This window comes from Convolutriloba macropyga, chromosome 15, assembly GCF_964194025.1.
Source record: "Convolutriloba macropyga chromosome 15, txConMacr16.3, whole genome shotgun sequence".
Classification (NCBI taxonomy): domain Eukaryota; kingdom Metazoa; phylum Xenacoelomorpha; order Acoela; family Convolutidae; genus Convolutriloba; species Convolutriloba macropyga.
This window is the reverse complement of record NC_134482.1, coordinates 6,109,583-6,134,191: the sequence shown is the minus strand read 5'-3', so window position 1 is coordinate 6,134,191 and position 24,609 is coordinate 6,109,583. Positions and strand designations below refer to the sequence as shown.

At 36.5% G+C, this 24,609-nt stretch overlaps 1 protein-coding gene and 1 pseudogene across 2 annotated transcripts in view; both read right to left on the bottom strand.

Annotated features, from left to right (window-relative positions):
* Positions 1-18,874, bottom strand: part of LOC142354626 (uncharacterized) — a 69,892-nt pseudogene extending 51,018 nt beyond the window's left edge.
* A 463-nt stretch (positions 18,875-19,337) lies between these two features.
* The window catches only part of LOC142354759 (large ribosomal subunit protein mL49-like), a 423,982-nt gene continuing 418,710 nt past the window's right edge, over positions 19,338-24,609 (bottom strand). Inside the window, exon 5 of one of the 2 annotated variants that reach the window (XM_075407141.1) lies at positions 19,338-19,725. In XM_075407141.1, coding sequence (XP_075263256.1) covers positions 19,588-19,725 — 138 coding nt within the window. In that variant the 3' untranslated portion in view covers positions 19,338-19,587. The remainder of the gene's footprint in view (positions 19,726-24,609) is intronic. The other variant, XM_075407142.1, reaches the window with a different exon arrangement.

Sequence of the window (24,609 nt, the reverse complement as noted above, 5' to 3'; positions counted from 1 at the left end):
CATTTCAACACGACCTTCGTGCATCAGTTCAATCAGTTTTTAATACAGATGGTTGTAGTCGAACAGTGGGGGGGGGGGGGGGTTCATCTGGTCAACCAAATAACAATGTTATTTTTAGTTGACTGACTGATAACGGACAAATAAGACAAGTCAAATGGTGTCTAACATTTGGAAATACTGGCTGAGATGTCACTTAAACGAATCTAAACATTCGGTGTCTGAAGACTTTTCCCATCCCTTCGAGATTTTTTAAAAAAAAGTTTGTCAAAATTTTCTTCAAACTCCCAGAACGAGTTTCAACTCTTGATCAGTACTTTGCCAGTGAAAAACGCGAGTTGGTTTTACAAATCAGTACCGATCACGTCAGTTTTCATAAGACTTGCCAGTCTTGCTCAAGACCTGCGAATACTTGACCTGATGCAACAAGTGCCAAGTCTATGATGAGAACTCTGATACAGTACTGATCCAAGAGTTGCAATTTCACTGGATCAGTACTGATTCAGACTTGATGTAAAAATGACGACTAGTCAATCTAAGGATCATCTTAATATTTTTTCTTCGCTGTTCTTTGGAAGAATCAATTTCTTTGGAAGTCCGTATCATTAATTTTACTCCAATTGTTTGTTAGTTCAAGACGCAATGAATTTTATTATAATGATGCTCGTGTTATAATCGATTATCATCTATGTTGAGTGATTATTGCTAATTTGTAATTAGGGGTAGATGAAAATAGCAGAAACCAATGATCTCGTTATCTCTCCTCGCTTATTATTGATTTGTATCACAATAAAAAATTAATTCTTTCTTGCTAAAGTTCAGTCCGGACTTTGAAAAGCAACTAAAGTATTGTTCTATTCTCACTAATGTAAATATAGGCAGAGATACAAACCTTGAGCGTGTTTTCGCATCATGGGGTTTACATGAGAGGAGTGTGTGTTGAGGTGGTTGATGAGGAGTGGCTCACACTGCATGTGGAACTTGTTGTTGGGGTGGAAGGATAGAGACCACAGACACCTCAAGGAGAATATTTTCACCCTCTCGTGACCCTCACTTAACAACCTCACCAGCACCGGCAGAGCACCTGGAACAGAATTGTTTCCTTTTTATACAAAGAATATATTTTTTTAAGACGGTGGGAAAAACTATTTCCATTCATGTATTGCTAATCGTTTCAGTAGTCTGCTAAGACGTGGGATTTGTCTTTACTATAAACACGTTGTGAAGCTTTATATAAAATTATTAATAGCCTCGAAGCAATAGCGGCTATTATTGGGGACATCCTGGCTTTTTATCATCCAAATGATTTGGATTGTATTGGTGTGCTGTCTTTTTTAAAGATCTGTTCACGCTTTTTTCGGCTTTTTGACGTCAGTGAAAAGTCGAATTAGAGTGGTTGCTTTTAGTCACGCTGAAAGACTAAAGGGAGCGAAAATTAGAGTAGGTTAAAGGCGTGATATTTTTCAAACTATCTTTAAAGTGTAGTCAGAAAATGGTGTTTGAACAAATTTTCGGTTTTTGAGAGAGGTTTTTTTCACGCGCGTCAATTTGACTTCTGTTTTCCTTGAGTGCTTTTAGTATGATACAGTTGTGTTCTAATTGCGCCTAGTTGAATTTGCTAGAAATAATCAAGAGGCAGCTGAAACTTTTATGACCTGAACACTTTTTTGTCAAAAAACACAAAGAATACTTGTTTTTCCCCCTTTCAAAAATTATTTCTGTTGTCTTACAAACTATTATGATCAATGACAGGTCTCATGGGTTGATAATGAGGCAAAAGAAGAACATAAATAAAGGTCCGAGCCAATAGTTTATTAATTTTAATGACTTTGACACTACTTTTTCTCAAAAGTTATGAGTTAAATTTTCAATTTTTGTCGATCTTTTGTAAATTTTATTGTCTTATCGATAATTCTCGTTAATAACAGGCCTCATAGGTGGCTAATATGGGTATTTTGGTCGATTAAATCGTTTGTGTTCAAAACTGAACCCTTCAATAACTTTCACATCTCAATTGTTTTCAAGAAATAATATAGAGTTTTGAGTTAACTTTGTTTTTGTTAACTTTGTTATCTGATATCTTGGTCTCATTATTGACCGTTTTCATTGGTTTTTTAAAGTCTTTTCAATTCATAGCTATTGCTTTCTTTGACTTATACGCTGCCCGTATTTAAAAACTATTAGTGAGTTCTGCGGGTATTTTGAGTTCTGCAGGTATTTATTGAACTTATTGGTCTTCTCACTCAACCTTAGTAATGACAGGTGTAATCGGTAAAAATTGAGCAACAAAGGGATTTAATTAGTGGTATGAGTTCTTAAAGTTGTTTTTCGATTGTAACCATGCCTGTAAAAAATATACCTGACTTTTTAGTCTTGCTTGTTTTTTGTTCTTGTGGTAAAATTGCTGAATGTCAATGATGTCAAACTAATTGTTCTCATTGGACATCTAACACCGCTTATATTTGTCAGGCCAATGCTAAATCAATTCTTTGTATTGTAATTCAGGACTTACTGCGATGTTTTCTTAATTCGTCGTCTCCATCGATGATTCTTGCAACTTTTTCAATTTCAGTGACTTCTACTGCTTTGCAGTTAAAACTTGTGTGCGTGATGTCAATTGTTCGGTTTTTAGGTAAATTGCGTGACTTACCTCACTCAAAAAATGACTTCTGAACTCTTGATGAACTATAAATTTTATGAATATTATCAGTTAAAGACCAATAGTGTGCATCTAATTGGTGCCAAACTTGAATATTAGTCTTGAGTTTTCGATTTCAAATATTAATTTTTGAAAAGCTCTATTAGGGCTTTTTCCTTATAGAGTATGAATCTCATAAAAATGACAGACCAAATCTAAACCAAAAAGTCCAGTGGTCAATTAAAGGACTGGTGGTCAATCTGCCTATCTTTTTTCTTTAGTTGTTTCAATTCCATGGAAGGCCACAAGCGTCTATCAAGGCTAATTTCCAACAATCTGCCGGCTATATTTTAGAGGTTAAACTTCTTTCAGGAAACATAACCGACTAATGTTGAGCGAATTGCTCTCAAACGACCAGCGAGCGGTTGGCTTCTAGCTAGGGCTTAGAGATGCTCAAATAGAGAGGAGGATGAGCAGGGTCGGGCGGGCAGGGGTCAAGCGATGGGGGGGGGGGGTAGGGTTATGAGGGCTGGACGAGAGGGGGTCCAAACCCCCAAGTGGAGGAGGGTGCACTTGGGGTGTGGGGGTGGGTGTATGTGTCTGTGCGTGCGGGGGGGGGGTTATTAAGAGGAGGCGGGTGGACTGAGGGGTCAAACGATTAAAATTAAGAACCACCCTTCACACCGTGAAGGTGTCTCCTCAAAACAGTTTTGGTGAATCGCATTCTCAGAGACTGGTAAGGTGAAGGCTCTAAGAGACCTTAATGCCCTCCTGGCGTTACCTGTTTATCCCGTTTGAGGACGAAAATTCAAAATGCGTTACACGAGAAACTGATCCAGCGGCAAATCGTATTAAAAAAGACCGCAGGACTCATATAATTTTTACAAACTTTGTTTGAGAGCAATTAGACAGTGAATAGTTCCCAAAGAACATACAAACCTTCGGGGCAATTCACTTTAAGCAGAACGGCCAAATGGTCCAAAATGATCACTGCATGTTTAATCAGGAATTCAAAACTTGCAACATTTTGGATTCATTTGGAAGGATGTTTTTTTCCTCCGAAATTCGTGTTTCAGTTTTGAAAGTTACATGATTTGAACAACTTAAACAAAAATTACCTGCAGTGCCATTTAACGATAAAGAAACTTTTCTAAACTAGTGTCGGGAATTATTTCAACAACTTTCAGTATGTTTTCCACTAACAATTGAAGAAAATCGGTATGACACAAATTGGCAGAACATCTCGAAAAAATGCCTTAATTGAGATATCAACGTAGCTGCTATTCGGACCTACACAATCGCCTCTTCACTATGGCCCAACGAATCCAGAGAATACGGTCTTCACTTTAGCCCATCAAACCCACGCACTCGGGTTTTCAGTTTTTGAGTGGCACCTGATTGAATTCTATTTGTAACTTGCAACTCATTATATTTTTGTAAAACATTGAGTCAAACATTTGAAAACGTTTGCTAACAGACCTGCGTTGACTAGCTTCTCCTTGTTAGCCTCAGAAGTGGACAGTTTGAACAGCGCTTGAAGTAACTCCATCACATCCCACTCCACTGCCGATTGGACGCCATCTATACACTAAACAAAAGACAACAGTTTAGAGAACAGAAAGACTTCAATTTAAAGAAACGTACAGCCTCAAATGTTTTATGAACTGAATACCTCTACATTTAGTCTGATCGATATAAAGAACGCATCATCCCGGTGCTTAATCATCAGAAATTGCAAACCAGGAAAATAAATAACAGGTAGAAAAAAGGACAAGAAACCACAGTGATTAACGAAACAAATGGTTAGTTAAAACCAAATTAAAATTGATGGCAATATTGCAATCCCTTGAAAAAAAATGAAATAATGGTCAGCAACTACTAAATTTTAAGCAAAAAAATATCTACCTAAAATGAGCTGTTATATAGTGAGTCCCATAAAGTAGCAACACATGACAACTTTAATCAACCAAAGACTTCTTATTTTTCGAAAACTTTTTCTCTAGGTGTTATTTTAAGAGAACAGTAATTCATTCATTTTTAAAAACAATGTACAAGAAAACTTCAACAGTTCAGATAAATATCAAAATTTATGCGGATATTGTTAATCGAGAACGTATGCAAACTGATTTTCATTGTGAGTACATGTAATTCTGTGATGGCAAAAATTACATTTTCTCTTAATGTGCAAAACATTGAAGGGGCCACTCAAGAAACAACAAAAAGCCCTGCCCAACAAAAATCTATCTCGACTCTTTTGGAACCTCAATTTTAACGACTTAATGTCGTTGAAAAGCATACAAATGGCATCCAAATTCCATGCTAAACATTACACGCTGAACTTTACCAGCAGTAGATTACAAACAAATAGTTCTCTTTTTGCTTCTAACATATAGATACATCAGGCAGCATCAAAAAGACTGGACAAAACTTAGGGTAGCTCCTCTAAAAGGATCTCTCCAGGCAAGAGCCATTTAGCTGCATTTTACAAAGCAAGGCTTCAAAGGAGGACCCTCCACTGTCATATGAATATTTAATCATATCAAAAGGAAAATTTATGACATTCGGCATAAACAAATCTCAAGGTTTGTGGTTATTCATGCTTCCTCAAACCTTCATTTGAGTTGTTTAGACCGGTATTAGCAGGTGGGATTACCTTGAAAATATAATTAGATGAAGAGAAATAACACCTATGCAAATATACTGGTAGAGCTCTATAGCATAATTATCAATCCATGCCTTGAAATAATTCTTTCACTCCTGCGTTCCCAAAACTTCCTTTTAAAAATGAATATTCGAATTCTTAAACGCTTTATATTATTTTGGTTATCGGTCATGATTTGTTTCGGTGCCATTATGGATGTAATTGGATTTGTGCGAGATGTTTTAAAAGTTATGACAGTATCCGAGTTAATGATACCTGAAAACGGCAACTATGGGGATAGTCTTATTATGATTGCAGCATCAAACTCAGCTTTCTTTAGAGGCGCTAAAGCCGATTTCAAGGAACTGTTTCTAACAATCTGAAACAACTGTTTCGGAAGAAAGAGCCACAAATCGAACACTACAGGCGTTTGCGGACCGAACAGTAAATCAAAAGTACATTAGATGAAAAGAGGTAAATTTTCGTTGAGTAGGAACAGTATATAGACGAGAAAGTGAACCTAAACCGTATACTCATTTCCAATTGACATTTTTTAAAACTTTATTTACTAAATTTAATTCAATATTTGCTATTTTGGTCATGCCTCGCCGACCATGGTTCTGCCTCAACGCCCCAAGCGATTTGATATGAAATTATTTTCTCACAACCGAATAAATAATCACGAACGGCTGTTAGGCACAGCAATCGCTTTCAATGTAGTTTCTTTCTCTCGATATAGCCCCTGTTATACTTTCCTGCTTTTACGTCGACCTTGAGAGAGACACCTGCTTATGAAGATTGTATTCTGTGTACAAAGTACGGAACAGGCCAGAGCGATTGCTTTAAAACAGTTTACAAAGGTGTGAGCTGATAAGAATGATAATGAGCTGAGCTGATAAGTATCCCAATATTGTTACCACTGGAAATTGATTCCTTCCAAGTGATCGTGTTAGGTACCAACTTTGTTTATTATCTCGATATGAATTGTTGACATCTGAAACGTCTCGATTGCAGTTGTATAAACCAGGAGGTCTGTGATTGGTAAAGATCTAAGAAATGAGCCAATACCGATCATGACATTGGCAGTCGTTACTGCATCTTCTCCGTGAAGAGACGCAAGGGGCAGTGAAAAATATTTAGGAGCTTCAATATGAAGAGTGTTTGCAACGGTTTGCGAAACTTGCGTTTTATCACTCCCACTGTTCAAAAGAGCATGTTTCTATGCTCAAGTCTTTGTAGAATAACGCGACTGAGATTGCCTGAAGTTGAATAGTGGGCCTAACATATAAAGGTGTCTGATTGTTGCTGCACGCGTGGTATAAGAGAAACTGATTGTTGCAGCACAGTTTTGTTGAAGCAACTGTGTTTCTTGTGACTCTCGAGATGAATTGTGGATCAGCTGGCTGTTGTTGGTCAAATGTAAGGCCGAGTTGATCCTGCCAGTTAAGTTTGAAATGTAGTCGGCGTGTCTACTTCTACTTTTATAACCATTTTGTCAACAAAGTTCTGCATTGAGCATTGAAGTTTTGGGGTGGGTATCCTCTATTGTGATTCGATTGGACATTGTCGGTTTGTTATTGCGCTACGAAAATCTTCGCGTAGATTTATTGCTGTGCTTGCTCTCTTCCCGGTTAGTACTGGGCAAAGCCCCCTGTTCCATTTCTATTCCCCATTCCTTTTGGTTGTAATCGTCTCAAGTCGGCTCCGTGTAGTGTTGAGTGATGAAAACTATTGCATCTATCCCCAAAACAATTTTTTGGTAGAGCTAAACTTTTGTTGCGTAACCTGAGACAGCTATCACAAATGTTGTCAACAAAAGCGGACCAGTTGCTGGCGTCCACCGACCAGTTTGTCTTAGTACTCTTTGCAGAGGCCCAGGTTCTGATCTTTTGAACACAATTGCCAGCGCCAAATAGATTGAAAGGTAATGTTGCCCTCCATCAGTTTTTGAGGATTGCGTATCGCTCTTTGATCCAATTTCCGCTGTCCCTGTCATGAGACATAGTCACAAGCTTCATCATAGGTACTCATCCAGTCTGCATCACCCTGATTCATCACCTTCATCAGAACCGGACCTCTTGTTTAATTATCGATGTTATAACCTTTAGTCTCAATTGACTGCAGTCAGCACTACTCACAACCGTTTAACTGTGGACCTTTCCTGCCTAGGTGACTAGGTGTCAGCAGGGTCACAGGTAGTTTGAGCTTCAGCATTGAACTTACTTGTTTCACGCTCGGCCCGCAGCCAGGAACAGTGTCTATTGGCAAATTGCTCTGCTATGCTTAAAATTCTTTGCATCTCAGTTTTTGTCCCATGAGCTCACTTCACAAGAGGTCAAGCTACTCTTTTTGAAGTTGAAGCTTATATAGAGGGTTTCGTGAACTTCAACTGTTTCGTCTCACTGCCGTTGCTCCTCTAACATGTATTGGAATGCTTCCCATTCGATGAATTTCAACATTAACTGTAGCATGAGCTGTGCTTTGGAGCATTGCATGATTTTGGATCTGCTCAGCGTTGTCTTAGTTAGTTAGTTTGATTTTTGCCATGAAGCTTAGGGGTGTAATTTTGAATTGAAAATTATTTGACTATTAATGATTATGGTTATTACACATGAGAACAGCTCCATATCTATACTGTGTTTTTATTGGACATTGTTTGAAAAATTATGGAACGTATGTTTCTTTTATGAGGGATAATCAGCGGTTTGGTTGTCTTATGTTTTATCAAATGTTGCTTGAATGCTGCTTTTCGAAGTGGGAAGAAGTTTTTACTGATCACGGGCGCAGATAAACACCCTGACGGGGACACGGTTCTACCTTTTACAAACACTTTTTGAAGTTTACTAGCATAGCTTATAAAACAAGAAGTCTTTGTGCAATTGCGCGTCAGCAGGTGCAAAAGCGTGAATTGGAATCTGTTAGTTGATGTTTATAAAATGTCAAAAGGGTTTGACCGATCTCTGAAATATTTAAAAGCTGGTTCATTAGCATTAGGCTCATAGTTCCAGCGGAACTAGAACATCCAGGAAAGATAGGAAAGATCAGGCTTTGCAATCTGTCTGAATAAGTTCGCCTATTCCCGTCGAAGATCCAAGCATGGGTTACAAAGCCCCCGACCTCACAAACTCAGGCCCCAGTCAACCTTACCAGCTAATGTGAGACATCTATCCACATGGATAAGAGAACTTCAATGAGTGCATTGCATCATAATGATCGCAGTGCAGTAAGCGCTGCATGCGAAGGCCCGACAGCTTAAAAATTAAATTTGAAGTGCTTATGTAATATGATTTAAAATTTTTTCAATTCAGCGAAGTGGTGGAGTTTACTACAACGTTTGGTAAACACTACAGTGTCCAAAAAAGTAAGTTGTCTTTTTTATGAAATGGCTTAGTTTTGAAACCCAGGATGCGCCAGAAAATATATTTTGCCTGCTTTTATGTCGTGTTTGAGCGAGACAACTACTCCGGAAGATTGTATTCTGTGTAGTGATACGGTAGAGGTCAGAGTGATTATTTTCTAACAGTTCAAGGTACATGAATTTGACTGTTCGATTTAATCGAAAAAGAAAGAATGGAAAAGTTTGGCACTATGTGTCCAGAGACAAGAGCTCCAAATCGTTTTCGTTTGGTAAATAGTTTTCTCGAATGATCGTGTTGCCGACTGTAACCGATTCGTAAACTCAAAAAGAACTGCACAGCGCTTCTAAATTCACTTGCTGAGAACGTCCCTCCTTCTCCTAGGCAAATTATTAGAATTAGTTTGGTCAGGTCGAAAAGACCAGTTCGCCTTGAATACTACCTCAGGGTACTAGATAAAGAAGCACGCGGAGTAGGTTAATGCATAACATTCGAAAAGACTGAACTCGAAATTGAAGTCGTTCCCAAGATGGAGTTCAAGGATATTTTGAGGTATCGTTAACTTAATATGAAAGCTAAAAAATTGTTTTCCTCAAATCAAAAATTGATCCAAGCTCTTAAAATGACATCCAATGGTCGCATGAAAAAAAAACTCGTAAACTACTGCTGCATCGCTGGGGTGTTTCAAAATATGTTTTTGACCATTTAAATTGATAAGGGTAATATAATTCGGCGCTCTTTATCTGATTTTTCGCAATAGTTAACTACTGTGAATTCAAACCTGTTGTTGACTCGAGCCGCTCAAAATTCTGCAGCCCAGTGATCGAGATTAGAAAAAAGCCAGGCGAGTGTATTTAGACTATTGATGTATTTTGTAATGGGGTAGCACGTCATGTAATCGAAACAGGCATGAAAAAGTCAAATCTGTCAGACACGACATTGACTGAGGCCAATTTAATCATGATCTCATTAACTGCTCAAAACTTAATCGACAGACACTGCTTACCAAACACAGAAACAGTTCCACTTGATCCAAGAGCTATCCGTTGCAACAAATTTGCAATTGCACTACCTTCAAACCAAAGTCAATCGCTAAAAACTCGAGCTGTCCAGACTTTGAAATGAGCCACATATATTTGCCAAATTTTACATATCATTATTGGTTTGTTGATGCTCCTAAGAAGTTTATGACACATGAACGGGTTCAAATTGCTTGTTTTTCAAACGACAGCTTTTTCCTCAATTACATGCATTTTCCAATTTCATTATCGGCACTAGCTACAATGTACGCTGCTGGAACCGTCGCCGATTACCTCCAGGAAAAATTCTACGATCGTGCCAGCTTTGTTTTACCCCGAGGTCATTACTCCCTCGTCCAAATGCAAGAGATCCAGTTCGCTGATGATAACAAAAGAGTCCGACCGGAATCCAGATATATTTCTTCCCACACAACTAACGCTTTCAGCGGGAACAGTTCCAAGACATTTATAGAGATTGTCTGGGGCTGGGAACAACTTGTGCGAATTTCAAAAATTACTCGAGGAAATCATTTACAAGTTTTGAGAATATTGGCAACTTTTTTACTGGCAGCCGAAAGGATATTTGCAACCTATAACAGAATGTGTTGATGAGTATATAACATTCGTATTTTTAAAAAAAATGTAATTTTGCTTTTTTTCCTAAGCTGATTTTCTTCCCAATAGACTTGTAATTGACTTTCACAAATGCGTAGAAAGTTTTTTTCCACAGAAGTTTATTCTATAAATAATCAGCCTCTCGGAATTGAGCTGGTAGTCGTTTGCAGTGTGAAGAACAACGAAATCATAAATATGCACGAAAATAACAATTTCTAATTTTGTGGGTCTGCACAAAAAATGTAGTTCTCGTGAATGCATTTAGCTAAAGATGTGTTGTGTTTAACTTAGAACGAGGTTAAAATTTTGGATCTTTTCCCTTTGTGCTCTCCCCCTCAGTAAAAAAAAGTAGCTGGAAATTAAATCTTTAATTGAAGTATTTGCTTCAATTATTCAACAACTATTTTAAACTCACATGTTTCACTGAAATGTTGAAACTATAAAATTGCTTTTAAAAAGCCGCATGTGATCAAAAATTTCTCCCTCTTAGAGAAAATTTGATCGCAGCTATTTTATCGATCTCAAAAGAGTGACATGAACATAAAACCACTCTCTCTTCTCTTCAGCAATTTGACCTAAACACTTTTCACGCGACAAAATTCGCTCGAGAGCTATTACTTATTATGTAAATGTATGGCACGTGCGTTTGGGGGGGGGGGGGGGGCAAATAATATGCCCCCACTAAGCTGGGGGCGTGGCAGAAATGGCAAAGATCCAAATTTTTTATGTGCCGTTCAAAAGATCTACGTACACTTGAAGTGGATTGAATAGTAACACCAGACGTGAAACTCACGTGCACAAGCAATGAACGAAACCGATGTTATACAGATACATGAAAATTATGGTCACAAAACGACGCTGCATGACATGACAGATTACCATCTTACCAAGTTGTAGTCTAAAACAGTCAAAATTATTTCCATGTAATGCAATGCGAAACTATCAGGATTTTAGCTGTAAAAACGCTCATTTAGAGCATAAAGAAAAGCAAATTGTAAAGTGAAAAAAAATACAGCAAATTCATTTTTATTTAATTTATAAATACTCAAAGACAATTTAAAAATTTAGGCTCTGAATTTGGTTTCGAAGAGCATACAGTTGATCAAAAAGAGTTTAACCTCTGATTTAAGATACTCTGGTTTATTTATAAGAAACTCAGACAGCAATGGTGACTGGAAATGCTTCTGATCGGCCACGTTTTTTTTTCGGCCAGCCCGGTCGCAACCGAATTGTTATTTTGCAAGATTCTGGCAGAATCTTGGAAGACAACCATTTAGCTCGGCTAGAGCAACTAAAGAGTAAGGTTTAAACAATTAAAAGCCGACTGTTAATTTGACTAACATTCTGTATTTCCAAAATGACAGCCTCCAAAGCACCTGCCTCTGCCACTTTATTACACATGTCCTCAGTGACCACCAAGTTGAGTACAGTGAGACTGGCCACCCCTTGTGCAGTGAGGGAGGGACTCCGGATCGCAGGGATCAGGTGGCTCACCACTCCCAGTGCATTGAGGAGCTCCTGGTTCTCCACTTGGGAGGACAGGTTGTACAAGATGGCAAGCTGAGTGGTCAGCTCTCCACTGTTCTGGAGTACAACAAGGAGGATCGGAAATCTGCCTTGGTACAATGCTCAAGCCTGTCTTATCCCAAAATTCATGAAAAGTTGAAAAATGAAATAACCCAACCAGGTATATTTATTTAAATATGGCAATAAGGAGCGTGCTGATCAGTACCTATAAAATCAATTCAAGCTCCATGGTTAACTTCTGGCCGTACCAACTGTTCACTTTTTGAAATTTAAAAAAGCTTTATTAATAAAAATTTATCCTCAGATTTGAAGACAGCTTAACAGGAAGGATTCCATTCAAATATCTGTTTTTTTTTCCATATAAACAAGTGAAATATGGAAACAAAAAAAGTTTCAAAGAAGAAAAAAAATCGACTTTAATCTCACGAATTGCTTTCAAGCGACTGCCTTAGGGCTGGCTCTGTTTTCGTTAGCCTATTCGAAGGGAAACTAGTTGTAAATGAAATTGTTAAAGTAACAAAACAAAGCAAGATATTGAACAGAAGAATTGAAACCGTCAACCCACAAGAAGGGACACTACCAAGAAAAACACGGGTCCAACTGGAACAGCTGCATTCGGGGTATAGCCCCTTATTGAACAATTAATCACATGTCTAGAATAAATCATGAATGTCAAAACATGTGCCCACACTGTCAGACAGTCAATCATGACATTCATCATTTATTTTATTGTTCAGCTCAACCAACTCCGCTGACAGTAGAATATTTATGGAGAAAGCCACTGGATTGCGCCAAGTTTCCAAATCTGGACACGTCTACAGAGAGGAGTTCAGCTATCATAAGGGGAACTAGTCTCACCTCGTACGCGCGACGGAACCTTTATTTTTTACGAGACAAAGAAAATTGGCCCAATCACAAAGAAAATATTTCGTCAAGGACAAAATGCTCAAGAGCATTCAGTGTTCAATATAAAACTACTTTTGCCCAATTTCTGATTTTTAAGATTTACGGAAAGTAGTTAAACGTATAAATCAAAGATTGTATCCAGAAAACAGTACAAAACGGCCGGAACGACCTAACAATTGTTTTTCTCTAAATTCCTGGAAACGTTGCATCTGAGGTATTGCAATCAATTGAACTATATTTTCTGACAAACACGTGAAAAAAAAACATTTGAATTACCATCCTCCAACCACTTAATAATAAAAACATAGCCGGCAGATTGCCGGAATAGCTGCGAAAGAATAGACCTGCGTGCCATATAATAGAGATAGAAACAGATACAGATCTAAATTGAAAAAAAAAAATCGACGCCACTCGAAAAACTAGGCTAAAAACATTCAGCGATAAATTAATAAAACTTGTTAAAATTCATTCCACAGAAGCCTCTTATTAGGGACCTTTACTGCACATAGGAGTTCCCTTGACCTTAAACAAACTCAAATTAAACTTAAGTTTTAAAGTGCAAAAGTCATTTTATTGGAGGTAAGTCACGTATGATCAAAATCTAATCACGCAAATAACCTAAAATCTTTCGCAAAAGCGAGTGAGAAATGACGTCACGCGCGCATATGCCGTTAGTGAGAGGAAAAAGTCATTCAAAAAATTTGACTTCTTCAGCTTTGCGGTGTGAACAAATGTAAAACGAAAAAAGAGCGTCAGACGACGAAACAAAAAAAACCAAGAGCACGGCAATATAGCTTCGCTCAGCTTACAGCTTCGCAGCTATAACAAGAACACATTAACCGGTGAGGATTAAGTGAGAGGGGTCCAGATGTGAGAACCGCTCTTCACATGAAAATATCTCGGTGAATCGCATACTTAAAGAATACTGAGCGTTAAGGCTCTAAGATCCGGACTGATACAATTTCTACTAATAACTTTGTCTGCGAGCAACTAATAAACATAGCTGGCAGATTGTTAGAAAATAGCCGCAATAGCTTTTTAGATTTGCAGTCTCAAAAAGAAGTAAAAGAAACAGAAATTCATTGTAATTAAATGCTGAGATGTTATATTTTGATTAAGAATTTCAAGTTATTGCTGCTTCTATCAGCTGCTTTCAAATAGTTTATAACAACGAAGTGATACATTGGTTCGTGTTTAATTTTTTCATTTACCTCTCAAGAAGCGTACAGTACTAGCATCAAAGATATTTAGTTTTTTGCAATATGGGAAAACGAAACATCTGAATAGCGGCATAACAACTGAAAAAACCCTCGATTTTGCAGTGACATTAAAACAAAGCCTAAAAATTACCTTCGGAAAAAAGCAAGTAATTGAGAACCTGAGAACAGAGGGACTTTAACCAGCGTAGAGTAATGAAACTACTACCCAAAATAACCAAAAGAACTTCAAGGTACATACGAATCATGAGGACTGATTTAGGAAAAAAAGAATATTTTTATGTCAAACCAAAAATTCGATTTTACAAGTTGATCAATTCTAATGAATCTATTCACAGAGGATAAACAAGTTTAAGGAAATTAGAACAGTGAACTAATTAGTGCTACTGAAAATTCGGGTAAATCCCCCGCCATTAAAAATTATAAATTGATATACTGAAATGCCCGTAAGGATTTTATCATTATACTAAAGTCGGACGAATAGCCGTCAAACGATTGGAAAAAGGTTGAATTTGATAGTCACTTGTTTAAGATCAGAGAGCCTACCTCTGTGAGGAGATAAGAAAGTGGGGTGGAACCCCAAAAAAGGGGAAGGCAAAGGGGGGTATCTCAACCAACTAAAATACACCTAAACAGATCGTCGTATACTGATTGTGCGGGACGTGCTTGGAGCGTAGGGTGTTTGAGTATGCCTAACTGTCTAAGAATTATCCTTCACATCATGATTTTATGTCTCTTCAACAGTTTTGATGAATCGGATACTTAGAGACTACCGATGTCGTTTGTGAGCAATTAATTCAGTTGAAAATTTTAAATTCGCACTCTAATTGAATAGCATACTACTTCTGTTGAGCATGAACAGACTGCAGGACAAATGGAGTAAATAAACATAATAACTAAACGTCGGAAGAATTGATCTCGAACGACTTGTGCGAGCTCTAATCAATTGCAGCCTGCTTCAGTGGGGGGGGGGGGGGGTGAGCTTAAATGGGACTAAGAAGTTCAATAGTGCGCTTCAAATACCCACATTAGAAGTTAACATATGCCACTATTAAAACTTAAAGTGAAAAATGGCACCAGTTTCGTCGCACTTTTCATTTGACTTTCAGTATTAAATTGCCGCCAATTGAGTTCAGCTGCTTGAAATTGTGATTGAGAGAGAATTTTAGATCACGCGAAACGCAAAAAGTCAAGGGCGTAAAAGTCACTCGAAAAGTCAAAACCGTCAAGCGAAAATTTTGCATAAAGACATACGTTTACAATAATTGCTATGAACTTCGTTCAAGAGCAATTAAAAAATGAATGTTTCTTAAAATAAAAACCTTCCCTTTAATTTGTTCGGCCAAACATATATTATTTACTTAATCTATACTATTTGGGCCTTTTATACCATTTCATTTCTAACCAATAGTTTTCATTAGCAATCTGATAAATCTAATGAAAAATCATATTCCCTATTTATATCCGTTTTTAGTTGCTGAGCATATTTGAAACGTGAAACATACCCGGCAGATTGAAGGAAAATAGCCGCCGTTGATTCCAATAAGCATGATTGGGATTGAACGAATAGAATATATTCAAAAAAAAAAAGATTTTTGTACAAAAATATTTTTTAATTGCGATTTATTTGGATGGCATTTCGTAGTTGAACATACTTCTGTTTCTTAGAGAGAGGCTACAGGGGCTACTATCAACACCAATAAGCATTAGAGGTGGTAACTAAGACTTATAGGAACGACGTTCAAATAGCGGGCATCTAAAATTGGGCTTTATGGGTTTATCCCGTTTCTATTTCTGACTTCAATTTTTTATACCGACTCTGTTCATTTTGAATTGCTTTGCTTAGCAACTGATGTTCAAATTCACTTTTACCAGAATGAGAGAAGAGAGAAACTAGCCTAGACAAGTCAAAAAGATTTCACGCAAAATGTCGAAAAAGCGGCAAAATGGTAAAGCGAAAAACAGTTTGACGAAGTAAAAAAAACATAGCAGGACAAGTCCTGACGTACAATTCAAAAAATTTTCATTGACTAAACAGAAAACTAGACAGAGAACGGACTATGAATGGATTGGGAAAACCATTTAGAAAAAAATCCGATCCAAAAAATCGAAAAAACAGTAAAAATCAAAGTGAAATTGCCACATGTGAACAAAAAACCACTAGCGAGAAAGCGAATTTTTGTTCAAACAACGTTTTCTCACTTTACTTTAAAATTAGAGCGCAAAAATATCACGCCGCAAAACCACTCGCTTTTTCGCTCCACTTCCTGTTTCGGCGTGACCAAAATCACTACTCCAATTTGACTTCAAAAATCATGAAAATGTGTGAACAGATCTTAAAACTAGAATGTGAAGAATATGGGCACGATGTAAAGAACACCGCAACAAAAAAAAACATTCTTGATTTTTGAAAGTTTAAAATCAATTAAAAAAATCAAGAAAAACAAAAAACTTTTCATTGTTCAGCATTCGAAACATAGAAAAGATAAACAGTCATCCGATACAAAAATCTATCCTTCTGATGAGAACAAAAAATAGGAAAAAAAATATTTCAAGCATACGAAACATTCAAACATTTTGCGAAAAAATGGTCAAAAAACTTTTAAGACTGCATTTATGAAAAAGTTTTGACTGTTTTTCAAAAACTTAACGCCAAAATATGATTGAGTTTTTATTGAAACAAAAATTAAGTCCTTCATGTTGCACAAAAAGACTATTTCTTGCAATCAAAACCAAAATACAAACAAAAAACTGACAAAAATCGGAAAAAAAACTACCAAAAACGGATTAGCATATGCGCAATTTTATAAAACAAAATTACATCGAGGTAGAAAGAGGCGTCGAGTATATGAATTATCAAAAGGAAGTTGCCATATTAACTGATTTTTGACAAAACGACGGTTAAAAGATCCAAAAATGAATGAATTAATAGAAAAAAAGCCAAAAATTACCTAAAAAATCAAGAAATATGTGCCAATTTTCAAATTGAAACGCATTTTCAGGCTTTGCAAAACACTGTGGAATCAATTGCCGAGGTTGACATTTCAATATAGTATCGAATAAAATTTATTTCTACAAGAAACTAAATTAAAAGCAAAAAAATTGGGCCACTTAGACGAAAAAACGGCTAAAAACTGTTATCTATATGTGCCATTCAGTCAAAAACTACTTTTCAAAGTCAAAAAGTCATTCACTAAACGCAGCGCATGATCAAAAAACTTCTCTCGCTCAGAAAAAATTAGTTCACACGGCAATTTTACTCACTTTCACTTTTAGGTCAACACATCGTCTGAACGAATAGTACTTCCGGTAAAAAAAAACCTTAAGAAAACCAATACTCCTCTTCGAGTCGTAAAAAAAGACAGCGCCCCAATACAATTCAAATTCTTTGAATTGTAATAAAAAAATACGAGCGCAATAATAGCCGGCTGAGAAGATGAGGGCGGCTATTAAAAAGGTATTTTAATGATACATTTGTATCTCTCCGCAACATTGGCTTAACAAAGAAGCCAAGCGTGCCTAAAGTTCCTAGCCCCCATTTCATGGAGGCTTGGAACAATAAAATTGTTGAAATTTTTTAGCTCCAGAACAGAAAAGTCGATTGAAAATGTTGCTCACTCGGCTGTTTACATAACTAAGGTAAAAAAAGAAACACCCTATTTCAAACTATCGATTATTACATAAGCCTCTTTAGAATCTAATTACAAGTTCGCTCAAATAATTATGCTTTATCCGGACTTACCGGTTTGTCACAGTCAAAGAAAGGCGTCTTCTTTCGATTCTCAATTTCGAGGCACTCCAAGATTAAATCTGGCAGATTGTGACGAACAGCCACTAAACAAACATTGTGCAGCACTCAAAAATAAGTTTATTTATGTCTATAAATTGCACAGGGATTAACAGTAAAACTTCTGAACTAGACTTTCATGTATCATAACATTTGCATGGACATATATGGCGCAGCTAAAGTCGCGGAAGATATATTGAAGATTGCACAAAACCTCAAGAGATATAATGAAAACAAAAACTTTCACAGAGATAGGAAACCAAAGACTTCATAAATCCTCGTAATCGATTGCCATTTTCAGATAGAATGGGAAATCAACAAAGCGCCAGGAGCAAAAAATAGACCCAATAATAGCTGTTGGGCAACTTAAAGTAATAACAATGCATGTATTGTGATTACCGACACTAGAATACTTCAATTCCGATTATTTTCTTACTGCGATATGTTTCACAGACATTTGAGTTCAAATGAAACGAGGAGGGTAGGTTCAAAATTAGATGACGGGGGCTTAAATACAAAGACAGCGCTAACTTTTAGCGAAGTGACTGTGGGCAGTGAGTGCCCATAAACTCCTGTGCAAGTGTGAGTTGACAGTGGCTAGTGCCTGAATGTTGGTCGAGGCTCCTCTGGCGTCTCTCAAATACTGCAGAACTCGCTGCAGACTCACGATCAGAGTGGGCAATCCTTTCTTCTCCCAGATTTTTTCCACAACCACTGGCTCCTGTGGCAATTCAAACAATTTAAACTGTTTTCATCGTTACCGGTATGAGTTACTTGGTTGAAAATGATTTTCGCGGTAGCTTCGATTAGCGCGGTAACTCGATAGGTTGAAGAGCAGTAATTTAATGTACTCTTAAATCTTAGAAATACCTCTAGGTTCATGGCAATAGCCCTCGCAGCATTCTGCGTGTCACTCTGCTGCAGAAGATGCTTGTTGGTCGCGTTAGAAATGACGGCCAAAGCAGCAACTACAACCACCTGTTTCTCTTTCTTGTCTTTCAAGTCCAGAGCCTTCGACCCAGAAGCACCCACTACTGAGCCTACGGCCGCTGAACCCAATCCACCCTTTCCAACTGATTTTCCATCAGCTCGTCGTCTCTGCATTTTAAAATGAAAGAAGTCCTGCTGTTGCGATCCGGTGTGTATAAGCAATATTTACAATTTACATCAAGAATCTGAAAGATAATGCGAAAATGTCTAACATTAGTATTTGAACTGCAAATTTTTTCCACACAACACTCAGACTAAATTGGATGTAAAGATACAGAATGAAGAAATACTGAAAAAATATTGAAATGACAAACAGTTCGCATAGTAACTGCCAATATTTTGAAAATAGTTTTTTTTTACTCGATCAAAATTAAAACAGCCATTGCTTAAAAACGAATTAGTTGATACAATATCCAGTAGGCAGCTTTACAAAAAATTGTAAGATAATCACAATGAGCATTAACTATTCACCATCACAGAAAATGTTTAAAAACTATGTTGCAAATAGTTCATTTTGTACAGTTTTGTGGGGGACTTTGGAGGACAAAGGTGCCAATCTTTGTCACATTTTAACTTTACGTTAAACCCTATTGTCCACGGTGAAATATTGATACGCTAACCATGGGCAACAGTGACGATTTTGACACTCTTTCTCGCGGATAACGTAACCACTGTCAACTATTTGGGAGCATTTTTTTCATCAAAAACTCTTCAATTAGCCCCAAAATTTTATTGCTCGAAATTATTTAGTAATTAGTTGAGACTTATTAAATAGAACTAATTGTTTTTGTGAGCTTTGATATGGGTATTTACAAAACTGCTATTTGTCTTCCCAATCCACAATAAGAGTTGCACGGAAGTTTCTCAAAATAACCACCAAGGCGTTACTTCATTTCAGTTCAACTGACAAGTTGGACCATTGTTGAAATTAGATATTGTAACCGCTGATAACACTGATGATGTGGATATCCGTGACGGTGAGCGTGGACAACATCTTGTCAATGTTCTCCACTCTTGATCAAAAACAGACACCTTTGACAAATGAAACGGATATTACTATCGATTTAACTTACTCATTATAATGTACTAATTTCAAGTAAATGAGAAGAGTGATGTTTGCTTTGAATTTCTACAGAATAAAAACTCATAAGCGGATTCGTGTTCCAAAATGTAAATTTTGTGATACAGGTCACGTTTTTGTAAGAGTTTCCTCAAGAACAAATCATTTCTTTTCAATTTAAAAGAACTTTCAATTTGCAATTTAACTGCCCGTTGCACAGTATTTAAACGATGTTACGTCAACTTACTCCAGAATCTTTAACATAGCCGTCAAATTGCCGGAATATATCCGCCCTTGACGCAGGAGATTAAAAAAAGAAAGAAAAAAGAGACAGAAACTGACAGAAGTGTCAACTTGTTGTGCAGTGTCAGATAGACCCTAAAATCAAATTTAATTCAGCATCTAAATTGAAGGCGAATAAGCTCAAAACTAATCCCAACTAGCAACTTTGATAACACAATGCACTAAGACTTAATGACCGGTCTTAATCGGTTTATCTCCTCTCTTGATTTTGCTCTTTTGATCTTGACTGTATTTAACACATTGCGTAATTCAGTGATTGAAAGAATTCAAAATCCTTCAGTTGAAAGAGTGAGTGAGGTAAGTCACGAGTCCAGGGTGAAAATTGTGACTTATCTAAAGCGAGAAACGTGATCAAAAGACAAGTAAAAAGAATTGAAATAATCTTGACCTGTATGCGCAACAATGAACAAATGCAAGTTAATGTTAGCTGAAAGTTGGAGCCGAAAACAATTGGAATTACGCCGCACTAGATGGACAATAAGATCGACCATTATGTTATTTAGGACTATTATGTTATTATGCTATTATGTAATTTATATTCTGAAATGAAAATCCAAAAAACAACTAACAACAAGAAACCGACGAAACCAGTCATTACGGAGATTAAGACCATAGCCGACTAACGTCGGGCTAATTGCTCTCGAATGACCGGCTAGCGGTTGGCTTCGTCAGTAGCTAGCCACGGTTTAGAGGGGCTAGCTTTAGCTCGATTCGACTTTTAGTTTTCTAGCCTTGTTAGTAAATAAATCAAATAAAAAACGATATTTTAAAAATTTGCAAAATTTAAAAAAAAAGCTTCCAGATTTCGCAGTGAAAATGTTCAAAACTATTTTCGTCACTGGAATTATGTCAAGTAACCCATCTGCAAGACCTGAAAAGCTTCGTTGGGAAGTAATGATCGTTAAGGACAAAATATTCCAAAATTTTGAAAATAATCGCAAACAAAATCTTGCTTAAATTCAAGATATTAAAATCTTCAAAACCATTTCATTGTCTCAAGACACTATCCAGTATCCCTATTTCAAGCTTTAAATAGTTTTACTGGCTCATAAAGATCCATTAACTTGGAACATAATTTTCCAAAAATTTAAAAAAAAAGATTTTATCAAAAAATTGCTAAAATTGGAGTAATTAAAATATTGATAACCATTCCATTAACTCTAGAAACTATGCGATAGCTTATCATCAAACCTTGGAGGAGGTCCCTAGGACCCTGGTGCCGGAAAAAATTATAAAAAATTCAAAAAGATTATAAAAAATTTGAAAAAATTGCAAAAATTTTAAAAAAAAAACTGATATTAAAATCTTGAAAAGCATTCCATTACATCTAGAAGCTACGCAGTAACCTATAATCAAACACTAGTTATGTGGCTCTTGAGGCTGGAGGAACCTAAAAAATGACAAAAATTTCAAAAAACTGCTAAAATTTGTGATAATAAAAGTTGAAAACTAATCCATGGCCAAAAAACGTTTCCCATTAACTTATTATCAAACCCTAACGGAGATTTTCCGTTAGGCTGAAAAACCTGAATAATGACAAAAAAATGTCAAAAAAATTGCAAATTTCGTAAAAAAGCTAAAATCCATGGTGTTCAAATCTTGAAAAAAATTCCATTACATTTAGAAACTATACAGTAACCTATTGTCAAATCATAGAGGAGGTTCCTCGGCTCTTGAGGCTGGAGAAACCTAAATGACAAAAAAATTCAAAAAAACGTGGAAAATAATGCAAGTTGCATCCAAAAAATTCTAAAATTCGTTGTGTTGAAATCTTGAAAACCATTCCATTAGATTTAGAAACAATATAGTAATTTATTTTCAAACCCAAAAGGAGGTTCCTCGGCTCTTGAGGCTGAAGAAACCTAAAAAATGACCAAAAAAAACTCAAAAATTTTGAAAAAAATTGAAAGTTTTATTAAAAATTGCTAAAATTTGTCATATTAAAAAACTAAAAGCTATTCCATGGATATTAAAAGCTATTCTAAAGTTTTTCCGTAACTTATTATAAAACCCTTAAGGACGTTCCCTGACCCTGCGTCTGGAAAGACGTGAATAATGAAAAATGAATGTCAAAATTGAAAAAGTTTGCAAGTTTTGTCAAAAAAAATCGTGATGTTAAAATGTTGAAAACATTCCACTACCAATAGAAACTATGCAGTAACCTATTATAGACACTACTATGGACACCTAGGGCTCACAAAACTCAAAAAGGACAAAAATTTTAGAAAATCTTGAAAAAAATTGAAAATTAGTATAAAATTGCGTGTTTTTAGCGATCGGTTGCTCGTCAGTATCCACGGGTGGGGGCTGATGGGGAGGGGGCAACAGTGTGGTTGGGGCAACAGCCCGGTGAGGGGCGTGGGGGCAATATTGGGGGTGTCTTCAACCTCTAAGAACCGCCCTTCACACCATAAGGATAAGTCTCCAAAACAGTTTGAGCTGAAGCAGAGCTGAAAGGCTCTAAGAGCACTTAATGCCCGCTGGGCGCTACCTGTTTATCTCTTTTTTGAGGACGAAAAATCAAAAACGTCAGACGAAAAGTCTGTCAAGCGAAAAATTGCACAAAAAAGACCCAGAGGACTAATATAATTGCTACAAACTTCGTTTGAGAGCAATTAATTATATTGATACGGACTTACAAAATTATTTGAGCGCCAATGATTTTTGAGAACAAATAGTATGAAAGTCAATGAAAGCAGTAGCTAAGAACTTCGATTGACTAAAACCTGATTAGCAGCCGAAGAACGCTGTCATTAATGAGAGTAAATGATACATCATTTAGGACAAGAACTAGCAAACCTCAAAAAATCAAACATTGACTAAGTCACAGAAAGCGATAGCTACAAAGTGAAACAATTAATTCGATTGATTTCAAAATCTGTAGCAAAAGATAAAACCTGTAATCAATGACACTAAGAGATCAAAAACAAAACACGAACAATGAAAACTTGCAAAACCCGAAAAAACAATAAAATTCGAAAACAATTATTATCAACAGAAAGCACTAGCTTTGAACTGAAATAAATGAAATAATCAAAAAGATACCAACAAACAACCTATAAGAGCTCTCTCTAGTGAGATTAAATGATAGGACAACAAAAAGTACAAAAACAAAAACTCAAGATGTCACACAAAAAATTTGAGATCAAAGAGTCAAAGTCGTGAATACTACTAGCTACGGACTTGAATGATTAACTGTGTACCTTCATATCTGATTAGCAACCGATGAAAACAGTTCTAATAAGACTAAATAAAAACCCAACAAAACCAACCAATGCTCGCAAAATCTGAAAACTCGCTTATACTTTTCGAACATAAGTGTGAAAATCACAGAAAGCATTAACTAAGGCCTTACACACTTCAATTATTTCTATCAATAGAAATTTTAATAGCGACCGATGACAAATGTCATTTAAGAGAAAAGGTGGCAAGAGAGCAATAAGTACAACGAGTACTTGCAAAACTTTTCGATTCTCGGTAAACGAACAGTGTATATGTCATAGAAAGCAAGATATGAATTGAAAATTTTTTTCGATTACTTTAAGAATCCTTCCCAACCGGTACAACTATTCCTCATTAGCAACCATTGAGACTATTCATTAATCATAGTAAGCGACAGGACAACGAAATATTTGCAAATTGGTACAAAATTTAAATTTTCACTGAAATTTTATGTTAACAAATGCTCTCAGTCACAAGCATTAGCTACCAGTTGATGAAATCGAGCAAACAAAAAAAAATACGCACCTGGGAAAACTCCCTTTCAGAAACAAAAAATTCCCACACTTTAAAGGTAGTTTGAAAAAATCACGCCTCATCTCTACTCGCTCTTTCGCTCCCTTTACTGATTCAGCGTGACTAAAATCAACACGCTATTTTGACTTCCTGTTGACGTGAATAAGCCAAAGACAGTGTGAACATATCTTACCATCTAATACAATCCAAATCCGTTTGATTGCACAAAAGGAGACCACCTAAATTAAATGACAGTCGTTTAGAGGCTGACATCGGCCATTAAAATTTTAGTCTGCATTTACAAGCTGTTGGTAACATGCTGGCCAGTTTGACAGTACATACAGGAAAAAAACAAGTTAGACGTGGGTGAAAAGAAAACCAATCATCATTCAGATATGGTGATGAAGAATCCTTGTTATTAGATAATTCTGTCAATTCTTTTATTATAATAAAAACTAAAATCAGACCATTTGCAACAAGCCTTTAAAATTCCAATACTGATGCAAACAGTTATATTGCAATAAAGTAGCAGCATCTATGGCTCGAGCATTTCGGTCCTTTCAAGTTGGTTTATAGGTTTTCCCCTATTCATTGAGTAAGACAACGGAATAAATTGCATGTCACTGTTTTTTATTAATATTATTATAGGCTTACGCACCACTTAAATACTCAAAAGTGCCTCAATATAAAATATTCAGAATAAAAAAGTTTTCAGTTTCTTTCTATAAGTAAGCTCATCTGGTGTTATCTTCAATTCAAACGGCAATCTGTTCCATTCATGCGGAATGGCATGATGGAAAGACTTTCTCGAAAGTTAG